The sequence below is a fragment of the Acinonyx jubatus genome, chromosome A1, assembly GCF_027475565.1.
Source record: "Acinonyx jubatus isolate Ajub_Pintada_27869175 chromosome A1, VMU_Ajub_asm_v1.0, whole genome shotgun sequence".
Taxonomy (NCBI): Eukaryota; Metazoa; Chordata; class Mammalia; order Carnivora; family Felidae; genus Acinonyx; species Acinonyx jubatus.
In genome coordinates this window covers 228,910,445-228,924,826 of record NC_069380.1, presented here as the reverse complement: position 1 = coordinate 228,924,826, position 14,382 = coordinate 228,910,445, and the positions used below count along the sequence as shown (strand labels likewise).

Below are 14,382 nucleotides of genomic sequence, written 5' to 3'. Positions count from 1 at the left end.
CCAGGGTTTAGACCCCAGAATGTCAAAACCCGGGGAAAAAATGGAGCGCCGTGGGACAACGAGGAGTGAGGGGACATGTACGGAGCCATGGGATGTGCTTGGGGCCATAGGATACATGGAGCCATGGCACATAAATGATCCCTTGGCTCCCTTCTGGCATCCCCATCCTTGTGCCTTGGAGGGTAACTGAGGCTGCCCAGGTTATGCCATCCCCAGCCCCAAGGGAGCATGTGGCACACCAAGCAATGCAGAGGTCTCAGGAAATGTGAGGAAGCCACGGAGAGGGAAGTAACTGGCAGGACGACAGGTAGGGATGGCAGCTAATGGGGCAACAGGAAATGTGTACATGGCCACCTTACAGACTGGTAGAAAGACAGCCTCTCAGAGGTAGGAAGTGGCCGGGATTCTCAGTACGTTAAACGTGAAGAAGAAGACAGTTACAAAGCATGTCTTTTTTATTGCCAGCAACAAGTCAATGCTTCTAACACACACACAAATTCAATGACATGCGTTTATACGATTCAAAAGAACAACACAGGATAGGTGAAAAGTATTCATTCTGTGGTATGAGAACAGAACCCAAGTTCAAAATCCTATGTTGTACCCTTTCAATCATGGTCCCTTCAATCACCTAAGACTACATGTGGAGATAAAGACAGTTGTTTAAACTCAAAGGCCAACGCCACACCCAGTCCTGTCCCGGGGTTGGCCAAAGCTGGAACCCCCATTTCAATTTCCTCAGATGCCCTTCCAAAGACCTGGGGCCAAACATTGCTAATCCAGTATCAAGCATTCATACAACGCTTTCGTAAGTTCCAAAACAAATCTCCAGCCAATCGGTGAATCCGTAAGTAGGAGGACACTCAACGGGAACACCAAGGAATCAGAGATGAAGATCTGAGGGGCCCGAGAGTGGAATTAACAATGCCTTGCCTGATTCGGCAGGCAGGAAGAATCTTAGTAATCACTAACACTGAACACTACCAGCTAAGGCACTGAAGAAAGGCTTCCAGATTAGTCATGATATTAAGGCTCCAAGGCAAAGAAAGCCTAAGTGCGGCATGACTCGCCCCACTGGTGGTCTTCCTCTGTGCATACTGTGAAATCGTTCCCCATAAACCAATTCCTATAAATGGAGCACACTCTAAATAGCAAGCATGCTGGGTAAACTTTAATCAATAAACAAACACAAACAAAGGCAGAATATGGCACTATTGCCTTAAGTGGACATTAAACATTTAAAACTCATTTCAGAGATGGTTATGAGGCTCAGTAAGCATGCTGAGAAACATGCTGTCTTGAAGGGTCACTATTTTTTCCCTCTTTATTGGAACAGACATTTAAGCAAATGACAAGGACATAAGTGTAAATGGTGTGTCTGCGAGGGGTCAGAGTGTTTTAGCAGCCCCTGAACAATCAAGGATAAATATTCCAGAACATGCAGTCAAGGGAGTAACCTTGCAAACACAGCAAGCTGTTAGAGCGTGTTGAGCAATGAACTCTGCTAGACAAGAGAAGCCCATGGTGGCAAATATTTCACCTAGGATGGGGAAAAACGAGATCCTGCCAGCATCTTCTGCCTACCCAGGTAAATCGAATCAAGGCTTCAATAAAACTTGCTTAGTTGTATTAAGACGTTACTGTAGCATCTGGTCTACTTCATGAGTAGCCTCTTGTGCAGAGTGCCTCCGATGTAGAACATTAAATCATGAAATTTTAAGTGTACACAGAAATCAAGATTTTCAAAGTCCGCATTATCCAGTCCTTCATGTACTTCTGCGGTATCAATGCTGCATCCGCTTTCTTAAATGCTCTAGCAGAGTCGCACCTTACACAAGAGTGTTCATGGAGCCCAGCAGTGGCCACCTGCTAGGCTGTAACATGAGCCATTTCAAGGACTAGTGGGGCTCCTAACATCCCCCAGGGAATCTCTGGTGTATGTTTTGGTCAACAATCTTGCCCCTTCTTCAGAGAAGCACTTCCTTCCTGAAGCTCCCATGCTCTTGGCACATGGCCTGCTCACTCCTTCTCAGCCGAGATGGAGGTCCTCAGACACCCCCTCCCCTCCACCCCCCAACTTTCCTGCATCCTGGGTGCCCTAGACTCCCTCCCTCCAGACTCACTAGAGGTAGGGTCGGCTTCCTGTAAGCTAATCCCCCACCTGTGCCCAGTATCCTATCTCCTCCCACAGCCCTGGGGACTCTGTCTAATCAATTCTCCCCCCCTCTCTCTTCAGCCTCTTCCTTCACCTGGCTTTTCCCCATCAGCACTTAAGGATGATTAAGCAATGCTCTCTTAAAAGCTGTCCCCTGCTCTCACATCCCTGGCGGCTGAGTCAATAACTGTCTTCTTTTATATCTACTGCTTCACCTCACATTTGTTTCTCTGCCCATCACCATTTAGTCTACTCCCCCAGCACGGTCCTGAAACCGCTCTGATAAATGCCATTTATTACAGGTTGAATTGCGCTCCCCAAAAAGATACGTGGAAGTCCTAACCTTAGTACCTGCGAACGTGACCTTATTTGGACATAGGGTCTTTTCAGGTATAACTTATAAAGATGAGATCATGCTGGGTGAGGGTAAGCCCTAAATCCAATGTGACTAGTGTCTTGGTAAAAAGAGCAGTAGGCGAAATGACAGAGCCCCATGAAGAGAAGGCCACGGGGGTAGAGACTCAGAGACTCGAGTGATGCGTCCACAGGCCTAGGAACACCAAGGATCGTGGACAACTCCCAGAAGTTGAGAAGAGGCAAAGAAGGATTCTTGCCTAGAGCCCTCAGAGAAAGCATGGTCTACTGACACCTTAGGATTTTTTACTTCTAGCCTCCAGAACTGTAAGAGAAGGTATTTCTGTTGTTTGAAGCGACCCGGCTTGTGGTATTTTGTTACAGGAGCCCTGGGAAGCCGAGACATAGATCATACTTTCAGTGCTACACCCAGGAAGGTTCTGGGCAAACAAGGAGGACTTCGTCACTCTTCCCTCTGGCCCACATCTGCCTTGAACTCTTCATCATCAGATACTCGGATGGCCTCCTCCCTCTTGAAAAGCTCTCCTTTCTTGGATCCATTAATGCCCTGCTCTCAACTAGACAACCCATTTGATGGCAGTAGGAACTCAGTTTTCTCAATCTAAAATCATCATTTTAGGGGCACCGGGGTGGCTCAGTCGGTTAAGTGTCGGACTCTGGCTCAGGTCATGATCTCATGGTTCGTGGGTTTGAGCCCTGCTTCAGGCTCTGTGCTGATAGCGTGGAGCATGCTTGGGATCCACTCCCTCTCTCTCTCTCTCTGCCCCCCCCACCTCTCTCTCTCTCTCTCTCCAAATACATAAACCCTAAATAAGTAAATAAGTAAATAAATAAATAAATAAACAAACAAATAAAAATAAAATCATCATTTTAAATTCCTGTTCTTCGTTACATATGGAATCAACAGCCAAGAACTTGTAAATCATACTCAGTACCTCCTTCTCCTTCCTGTCCCACATCCATTAAATCATCAACACATTGTTCACATTTCTAGAATTCACCTAATTCTTCTTTTTTTTAACGTCTTATTTATTCTTGAGAGGCACAGAGAGACAAAGCTCAAGTGGGGTAGAGGCAGAGAGAGAGGGAGACACAGAATGTGAAGCAGGCTCCAGGCTCTGAGCTGTCAGCACAAAGCCCGACACAGGGCTCGAACTCATGAACCACGAGATCGTGACCTGAGCCAAAGTCGGACGCTTAACCAAGTGAGCCCCCCAGGCGCCCCTGGAATTCACCTAATTCTCTACATTTCTGCTACCACTCCCTGAGCTTACGTCCTCATGACCGCTCCCTCTGATCACGGCCGCAGCCTCAGGATGGGCTCTCCCTGCCGCGTTTTGCCATCCTGAACAGGGAGCCGATCCAGATAAGGGGAATTTCTTAAGGGGCCTTCAGATGCCCGACAACATGGAAACCCTCCAACTACTAGCCTCATCTCCCTCCACCTCCTTTGCATAACCTCAACTAAGATTTCATGGCTTCCTGTACAGAACGCTGGCCAGGACCCGCTAGGTTTCCCTTCCTCATTTGAGGGCTTCTGCACCTGCTGTTTTCCTCTTCCTGAGACACCTCTCCATTCATCAGATTCATAAACACCTTCTAACAATCATTTGGGACTCAGCTCTGCTGTTGACTCAACCCGGAAATCTTTAAGCACTCTCCCAAAGCCCGGGCTATCTGGTTCAGATGCCCCTCTCGTGGGCTCCCACAGCACCCACCAAAGATACCCATTAAGACCCTTAACAGATTATAATGCAATGTTCCTTTTGCTTTATACTCTTAGAGATATTCTCAACCCTTGAAGGGAACTGTATTTTTTGCTCTATATCCTCAATATATAGCACAGACAATGCCTCGTAACAGGCACCTGTTAAATGTTTATTGAATATTTGCTCCAAGTTAAAAAATTTTGCACACAAATTAAAATTAGGTCGAGATGTCACTTACGAACTATGGGATTAGTCCTAATCCCAAAGCCTGACAGTGCGCTCCACTGGAAAGGCTGGTGGGAAATAGATCCTCGTATCCAGGGCAATGAGAACACAATATGGCATGATATTCATGAAAGGGAGTTGGGCAACATCTAGCAAAAACACAGGTGCATTCACCCTTTAACCTAGCAATGTCAATGCTAGGAATCTCTTCCGATGATACCCTTGCACGGGATTAAGAGATGTTAGCAGGAGGCGTTACTCATTGTAACACCATCCACGACCACAAAGGACAGAAAATAACCTACACATCTCTCAATAGGGAGTTGTTGAATACACTATGGTTCATCACACAGTGGACAGGTATGTGCCTGTGAAAATAAAAGACATAAAGTGCACGACTAAGGAAGGGACCCCAGGATATACTGCTATGTCAAAAAATGCTAGGCAGAGAACAGAAGCATGGACCATAAAGTAAAAGGTGAGCTAAATGCAGAGAGAGGGAACAGGGCGGAGAAAACACAAGTGAGGCCAGTTTCTCTAAATATTCACTGCCTCATTAATGAAACTTTGAAATACTACCTAATAATGTAAATTCTTAAAATTTCCAAAACTCAAAAGAGAAATTAAACACAGGACATCAACTGGGTGTTCAGTTGGGAACACAACCACTCAAGAGGAAATTATTTCAAGTGATCTCCCAGTAGCCACATTGCTTTAATTTCCCAATGAAACCTGTAGCCCGAGAACTACAAGAAGAGAGGCGGATGATCTCACAGCGTTTTCAGTAGTCAGACACGACTAGCGCTGCTTGAAAGTTGCTCTGAAAGCATGCAGTGTGTGTTTCAGGAAGAGGCAAGGGAATGATCACGTGGGCTGCAGAGACTCGGGATTCCGTGCATGGGAGCGAAAGACACAGACATAAGGTAGAAGGGGTTCAAAAAAAGCCCTCTAGTCCTGCAGATGGGCTGGAGGTATCCAGAGGAAATTACGGTGCATTCTCAAAAAGTTTTCCTTAGCTCTGTACATAGGAAAGACCTAACGCTAGGGACAGCCATGCTTAAAGGAGCCCAAAATGGCCAGTGCACAGGTCTACAGAAGGAAATGGCAGAGGGGGGGAAGCAACATCTCCTTGTCCCAGAGTCAGCAACCTTGGGTTGCTTTCAAAAGCGACCTTGGGTTGTGTCAGAGGAGCTCAGGAGCCAACTTTAAGAGGTTTCCATGGGCTTCAAATGAGATGATTTCACCACCCATAAGCATAAAAACTACAATTGCCTGAAATATTTCAAATGTTAAAATCCATGTATTAACAATGATTCTAATAACCAAAATAAGAAAAAAAAAAAGTAAACATATTTGTTCCCTTTAGATAAAATGAGGGAACCAACTAACTAGGCTTTAAAAACAAAAACAAAAACAAAAAAAAAAAACTAGGAAAGGAAAGGAAAAAAAACATTAATTCTGCCTTTCCTATATGAGTGTGTCCTCAGGATATTCAAGTAGTTGATAAGGGAAAGTTACTTTATACAGAAGTATTCTTGCTGTTAAATGAAGAAAGAATCATAAAATTAGGAAATCCCAGCTTCACACCCATGAACGAATTGGTAGATTTAGGCCGTGATCATCAGTGACTACTAATTTCACATTACCTGCCTCCCAAGAGAAGGACACCGCAGCATCCGTGAAACGGGAGAGACAGAAAGAGTCGACCCTGAATCTAAGCCGCCTCTGGATCCTACTCTGAATTTACACAAATATTCGGGACAGAAGAACATTTCAACACCAATGGGATGCACTTGGCCAAATCCAGACTGTGGGAAACTCTGCAGGATAAAGAGCTCCGATTTCTTTTGTAATTAATTTGCACGGGAAGCAAAACCACCACAGCAAAACAGTGCAAAATTAGAAGAGTCTTAAGAGCCATACCAACCAATCGCTATGGATCGACTCCATTTAAACCCCAAGTCAATCCAACTGTTAACAAAAAAATGCACCAGCATTCATGAGACCATCAGGGATCTGGATCTCACGATACTCACTGGATATCAGATGACTTTATGAATTGAGGTTTTTTTGCATTTTTTTTTCTTGGATGTGATAATGGTGCTGAGAATTCCCTTTGTTTGACAGTTAAGAACTAAAATATTATAGATACAATTATACGATTTCTTGGATTTGCTTCAAAATAATTTGGCGGGTGTGAGGTAGAACATGTGTGGGGATTGGGAGAAAAATGGTGGGCCCGGAATTAATAAATGTTGGGTTATGGGGCACCTGGGTAGCTCAGTCAGAGAAGCATATGACTTCAGCTTAGGTCATGATCTTGCGGTCCGTGAGTTTGAGCCCCATGGTGGGCTGTGTGCTGACAGCTCGGAGACTGAAGCGTACTTCGAATTCTGTGTCTCCCTCTCTCTCTGTCCCTCCCCACTCATACTCTGTCCCTCTCTCTCTCTCTGTCCCTCAAAAATGAATAAACATTAAAAACATTTTTTTAATAAATAAAAATAAATGTTGGGTTAGTATTCCTTAGACTATTCTTTCTATTTTTGCATATATTTGACATTTTTCATGATACAAAGTTTAAAACATAACAAACATAAAACTATTTATTGCATGAATTATCAAAATACAATGTCTCATTAATTATAGTTGGCTTCATAATACAATTGGAAGTTCCTTGAGGACAGGGACAAACACTAACCTACTTTTTCATCCTGACTGTTTAGAGTGCCCAGAGTATAGAGAGCCTTAAATAAATTTTGATAAATAAAAGAACAAATGACTGAATTTACACACTAATTAATTAATCCTACAGACCCATGGAGATACTTGAGACATGAAATCAATTCTGTCTGCCACGCAATGCCAGATAGAGACCACGGTGTAAGTTTTGTGTTAAAACTAAGGTTTTGTAGGGAAATGCTGAAGCGAAGAATTCTTTGCTTCAGATCACATTTTTATCCCCCGGTTTAAATGCCTAGGAGGCTCACAGCACTGTTAAGAAAAGGTGGCCTCAACCATGGCCGTGATAACTCCAATGCTGAATTCTTCCTGAAAAAGACAGTAGTGATCAGTTTCGGGACAGGAAATTCCTGCAGTGGGAGATTTTGTATTTTCGTTCGTATTTTAAACAATGTCTGGAACAAGAGTCACGGAGCGACAGAGCAAGACCCGCTGCTATTCCCGATCACTGAACACGGGATGTGCATTTAAGGGGTGCCCTTGCAGTCCGAGCATGCCTGTCCCTCACCTTTATAGGAAATGACCGGGTGTTCCGCTCGCCGGCACTGAGATGCATCCGTTTCTGGCTGGGCGAGTCTCCACCACCCCAGGCTTGAGAACAGCCATGCAATGACACAGGTCCCCTTCATGGTGGGCAGAGGCGTGGGCTCCAGGTAGTTGTCTCCTAACCAGAAGTTCGTCCTCCTGTCATGTGGGGGAAGTGCCTAAAACACAAAAAAGAGAACAATCCGATGAACGTGAGTTTGCGTTTTCTGGTGCGGGGATCTTGTAGGAAAGCCTCATCACTACTTTTAAAAAAGGAGAGACTGTGTGGCTCAGTCTGTTAAGTGGCGGACTCTTGATTTCAGTTCAGGTAATCATCTCACGGTTCATGGGATCAAGCCCCACGTCGGGCTCCACACTGACAGTGTTTGGAGCCTGCTTGGGATTCTCTCTCTCTCCCTCTCTCTCTGATCCTTCCCCACGCTTGCTGGCTCTCTCTCAAAATAAATAAAATTAAAAAGAATTTTTAAAAAAGGGGGAGAGCCTTCGAGTGCTTGGACAAACTGCCCTTTACAGCTCATGAGTTCGAGCTCTGTGCTGACAGCTCGGAGCCTGGAGCCTGGAGCCTGCTTCAGATTCTGTGTCTCCCTCTCCTCTGCCCTTAACCCCCTGGCATCCTGTCTCTGTCTCTCTCAAAAATAAATAAGCATTAAAAAAAATTTTTTTTTTAAATGCAGCTTAATGTTTGTGATCGCTGAAGGTTTTGCCCTTCCTCATCCCCTCGCGCTAGCAGGGATCTATGCGGGGAAACCCTAAGGAACTCTACCTTTTCCTTTTTGACATCCAAAGCCCTTGTTTCATAAGGCCACGACCACTGTCTTTTACCAACAACCCGACTAATATTTTGCCACCCAACTCTTACAAACTGCCCATACTTGGTGAATTTATCCTTTGAAATTTATACACGGCCTGCCTGCAGAGTTTCTGGCTGGAAATCAAGTGTGAATCAAATAAAAAAATCCACAGTGAGCACCTACTGGGTGAAATGCAATGGCTACGCTGGCAGCTATGAGACTTTAAAGAATAGGCATAATTTTAAAGATTAATAAGCTTTAAAACAAGATAGGCTTGCAAAAATAACTGTAAGCTAAGCTGTTAGAAAACCGTCGAAAGGAGCAGGGGTGCCATGGGACCTTGGAGGGAATGCCACTGCCATTTAGAGGACCCAAGGGTGGGTCCCGTGAAGAGTTTGTGTTTGAGCTTAATACTAAAGGATATGGAGGATTTCAACACATGCAGGTTTCTGGAAGTGCATTCCATGCCAAGGGAACAGGGGTGCAGGGGTGCCCTCGAGGGGCAAGAGGAAAGAGGAGGTAATAACAGTTTGGGGAATGGTTTCCTGTAATTGAGCCAGACCCTGGGAGATCTAAAGGAGACTAGTGGGAAGCAGTTTAGACAGAAGGAGGTTGAGTTAAGATTTGGAAGGCACACTATACCAAGGTCTGAGGTCTCTATTTTTACTCAACAAGCTACCACGAGATAACAGCACAAGAAATACTTAAAACATTGTTCTTACAATAGTGTATGCAGGAAATTGGATAAAGAAGACCATGGAGGTAGAGAAGTTCATTTGAAACTATGGCAACTACTCGGAAGAGAAATAAATGAAGCTGTGACTTTGCGTGGTGAGCAAACACTCAGTGTGATGGGTAAGGGAAGTATGGCAAATTAAACATGGCCATGGCCCCTCCAACCTTCCTCCCATGAAAGCTAGGTTTATGCCCGTTCTCTTGAATCTGGATCGGCTCCGTGACTGTTTTGTTCACAAATTTAACTGAAGTGATGGCACGTTCATTTCCAAGCCCAGACCCGAAGAGAATGGCAATTTCCACTTCCTCTCTCTTAGAACACCTTCTCTGGGGTACTAAGAAAACAGATCAGAAGCCCATTTACCGGGAGACAGCCAGATTACAGAGACCACTTATAGGGACTACTAGTAACATTTCCCACTGAGGCCAGCTTCCCAGCCATCCCCACCTGATATGTGAGTACAGCTGAAAGTGAGTAACTTCAGTATCACAAGAGCAAAAGAATCACCCAACTGAGCCCTACCCAAATTTCTAATGCCCAAAGTACAGAATATAACAAAATGGCGGATGTTCTAATCTGCTACACTTGAGGGAAAAGAAAGCAAAGAGACACAAATAGACTCAAGATAGAGAATACAGGCACCCCTCAGAGTGGCAATGCCCCTCATTTCAATAATAATCACTAGAGAACTAACTTTGTTCAGATGAGAATACGATCATTTAGTTTTGTATGTGTTGGGTATAGGATGCTGAGAGAATATTTCAGGCAATGGAGAAGATGGCTGAAAATCCAGGTCGGGTGCTCAGAAAGCAAAACAGGGATTCAGAGATAGCATACAATGTATGGAATGCTTTCTCTGACTGACATTATGGGTATGGCTAAGATTCACCAGGGGAAAGCATGGAAGGAAAAGAAAAGGCTACAGAGAACTGTCTGCTGAGAATCGGTAATTTAACAAGTGACCCCACAAAGATACAAGAAGGAAAATAAAGATGGAGTACTGAGGGCACAGGGCCACATGGAAGTCCAGTTAGACTGGCGTATAGAAATTACACATTTTAAAAGGGGCTTGGTCAACTGTAACCTGAGGAGGCAGAGCAAAGACCATTAGCTTTATTTTTTCTTCAAGTTTTTATTTAAATTCTAGGTAGTTAACATACAGTGAAATAATAGTCCCAGGAGTAGAATTAGGAATTCATCACTTACAAAGAACACCCAGTGCTCATCACAATACGTGCCCTCCTTAGTACCCATCACCCATTTAGCCCATCCCCCACCCATCTCCCTCCATTGATTCTCAGTTTGTTCTCTATCATTAAGAGTTTCTTATAGTTTGTTTCCTCTATTACCCACCCTTCCCTTATGTTCATCTGTTTTGTTCCTTACGTTCCACATATGAGTGAAGGCATGTGATATTTGTCTTTCTTTGACTGACTTATTTCACTTCACAGAGTATACTGTAGCTCTATCCACATCATTGCAAATGGCAAGATTTCATTCTTTTTGATGGCTGAGTCATAAAGACCATTCATCAGCTTTAGGAATGGATGCAGCAAAAATGGGACAGAACATACATGGCCACCTCGAAGGCCAGGTACCAAAAAAAAAAAAAAAAAAGAATCAATGAAATCACTAAGCACTGAAAGATCAAAGTTAAGAGAAGTCCAAGGTCAAGAAGACAGCCAAATATGGCTTCTTTTCCGGTAAGTGGTAGTAGAGAAGAAATGGTAGGTTTAAGAGGGAGTGGAGCTCTTAGGATAGAAGAAGATCCAGAAAATACTAAGGCAGCAAACTATTAGAATCCTAGTAAAGAAACTGGTTTTGAATGGAAAAAAAGGACCCTGGTCCTAAAAGCGTGCACATGAATATATGGTGTGATACCAAGATAGAGAAAACATAAAGTTGATGGCACATGAAATTCACAGTCTCTTATCTTGAGTCCCATTCATTCAATGCTCCCACTGACAAAAATAGTCAAGCTGGGCAGAGAAAACAAGAGCTGGGATTCCAAATCATGATGAGGCAAGAGTATGCCTTCTTCAGGAGGGAGAAACCCTGAACGTGAAGGCTCAGGAAGAAGTGGAGAAGTAAACGAGGAGCCAAGGGCACACCTGTCCAATGGGTCCATCATCCCTGCCCAGGCACAGCACATGGTAATGGACAATGAGTCACAGGTGTTATTTTTTTTCCTGGGTTATAAAAGCAAAAGTACGATTAATTGCATTCTTGGCAAAGGGGCATGGTCCACACAGTCGGAGGCTGCGGGAGAACTTCAGTCTAGACGTAAACACATGGACCAGTCCATTGTTTCTTACCCTTTGGACCTGAGACTAGGAAGGAAATTTCACCAAATGAAGTATGTTAACAAAGAAGAACACCCATCAGAGGTGTGTTTTAGACCTAATTTTGTTCTCTTCAGAACAAGGAGATCCAAAGCACTGGCACCAGCCCACTCAGGGAAGGCTACAGGTCCATTATCACTGCTCCGTGTCAAAGCAAATTGGTAGCCGAGGTGCTCGAGCGGCTCAGTCGGTGAAGCAACCAACTCTTGATCGCGACTCAGGTCATGATCTCAGTTCGTGAGTTTGAGCCCCGAGTCAGGCTCTGTGCTGACAGTGTGGGGCCTGCTTGTGATTCTCTCTTTCTCCCTCTCTCTCTGCCCCTCCCCCCCCCCCCCCCCCCGCAAAATACATAAACTTAAAAAAAACTGGCAATGATAAAAATACCATGGGAAGGACAATGAACTTGCATGAGGTGCTAGCTCTGGGGCAGGTATGATGCCAAGCTCTCACACCCATGCCTGGTGCCAAACAGGCACAGGAAGTGGTAGCTGTGACCCCTGTTGTCCCTCAGCAACACTCCATCACAGAGAGGGATTAGGGCACCACCCTGCCTCGACCTCCGAGACCAAGCTCAGGCCAGCTAGGAGCTAAGAGCAAATGCTTCCCTGGCGCATAGTTTGTCAGTGTGTCAGGCCCAAGCCAACACACAATCCCTTTCTGTTAACTGTGAAACACGTCCAGCAGACCCACGGCCAACCGGAACCGGCCTACGTCGAAGGCAGTCATCCCTCGCATCTCCAGGCTAACACGGTTACCTCCTGAAGGAAAGGCAGAGAGAAATAACACAGTGCCTGGCACGTGTCTTCCTGGGGATTTGGAAAGTGACAATTAGGGAAGAGGGACACGTCCTTTCAAGCGCGAGAGCAGCTAAAAGGGGACGCGCAGCCCCACGGTAATGAGATGAAATTATATGTTTGCCACGGTAACCTAAGGAAAGCACATTTAATGAGAACGAGGTGATTTTTAGAAGTTTGTAATTTTCAGACTGTAACATGTTACCTTTTTTCTCAAAATAAAGATACAGCCGTCCCGGTAAGACGCCAGGGAATGGGCATTCACAGTCTGCACTAAGACGGGGCTTCTCTGAGCAGGTCACCCTGCGAGGCTAATTCCTTGAATAGTCTTTTACTCCAAACAGGCTTAGATCTCAACAGCAGGTCCCTCCATCCTGGATTCTGCAATTTTAACAACTTCTGAATATAATAACGCTGTTGCCTCTTGGGGGGGGGGGGCCGCATATTTATATCAGGGATTTTAGTGTTGCATCTCAGCACGACTGACAGTTACAGGCAGATAGTTATTTGTTCTGGTGGCTGCTCTGTGCACTTAGCAGCATCCCTGGCCTCTACCCACTCGATGTCAGGAGCTCCCCCCGACTCCACGTGCACCGTCCGAAATTGTCTCCGTTGCCAAATCGCCCCCGGTTGAGAACTTCTGGTTGATGTGGATCATAATCCCTCTCCTCTTTAGAAATTAAGCAAGCTGTCATCACCTGAAAGTTTATTTTAAAAATACACTTACATAAATCACCCAACTGACTTTGTATTGACTCCTTTCAGCAAAACTCCAAGGAAAATGAAAGCCATGTTAATTACACCTACTTGCTACGTTGGGGAAATACATTAGGAAGGAATTTTCAGAGGATCAATTTCAATAAAAGTTGTTCTGATTTCATCCTAGCACCTCTGGAAAATTAAAAATATATTAGGTGATCGAATGCTAAACAAATGATTTTGCTAACCGGAAGAAGATTTAGCACAACAGGCTGACTTGGGCTTCAAAATAAAAACATTTTTGTTGCTTCTACTTCCAAAGTCCCTGAAGCCTTCCTTTCAGATTCCTGATGTGGGCGGAACTCTCTATAAGCTCGATCTAAATAAGCAAAACTCTGTATATAAGTGTTTGGGCAATAAATAACATTTCCCATTCACACCCACACTGCAAATGAAAAGGCTCCAGCGAACAAAAAACTAACTGTTCCTTTTAGTTTAAAAAAAAAAAATGCTGTCAGATAAAAAAGAAATCAAAAGAATGAAAGCTTACACAAAAAGTTTTGCTTAGGGAACAAAGTCTAACCAGTTATTAATAAAAACAGACCCAAAATAAGCTTAATGTACTTCTGTGCAGGGGAAACTGGGTTTCTTCTGGGTTTCAGACCTGCTGGAATATTTAGAAGGGGCCGGATCCACTGGCGCAATTCAGAATCCACAGAAACTCTCTGGCTTGGCTCCTTCCTGATGGCTTTCAGGACTTCCTTCGGAGACAGGATGAAGGAGGCAGGTAGGAACAAAGCCGGGGAGCTGATGGGGAGACTCAGGTAGCCAGGCCCACGCCTGCCTGCCTACAGCGCAATAGTCCGTATCAGAGGGCTGAGGCCAGTGTCAAGCATGTGCCTCTTAATTGTAAGAAGTCGGTCTACTGTGACATCTAAAACAGGGGCGCCTGAGTAGCTCACTCGGTTGGGTGCCCGACTTTCAGCTCAGGTCATGTTCTGGCAGTTTGCGAGTTTGAGCTCCATGTGGGACTCTGCTGACAGCTTGGAGCCTGGAGCCTGCTTCGGATTCTGTGTCTCCCCCTTTCTCTGCCTCTCTCTCTCTCACTCTCTCTCTCTCTCTCTCAAAAATAATTAAAAAAAAAAAAACTTAAAAAAAAAAACACAAACAGCACAACTGTAGGAGGGGATGGACAGACATCTCTTCTGCAAGGTCTGTGTGCATTGATCTTTCCACCTCTTGGCCCAATTCCATCGCATCAGAAGAACTGC

General features: G+C 44.7%; 1 protein-coding gene across 5 annotated transcripts in view; it reads right to left on the bottom strand.

Annotated features, from left to right (window-relative positions):
• Positions 1-14,382, bottom strand: part of SEMA5A (semaphorin 5A) — a 472,280-nt gene that overhangs the window by 297,887 nt on the left and 160,011 nt on the right. For all 5 annotated transcript variants that reach the window (XM_053202211.1, XM_053202205.1, XM_053202198.1 and 2 more), the window contains one exon: positions 7,712-7,907. In XM_053202211.1, coding sequence (XP_053058186.1) covers positions 7,712-7,832 — 121 coding nt within the window. In that variant the 5' untranslated portion in view covers positions 7,833-7,907. The remainder of the gene's footprint in view (positions 1-7,711; positions 7,908-14,382) is intronic.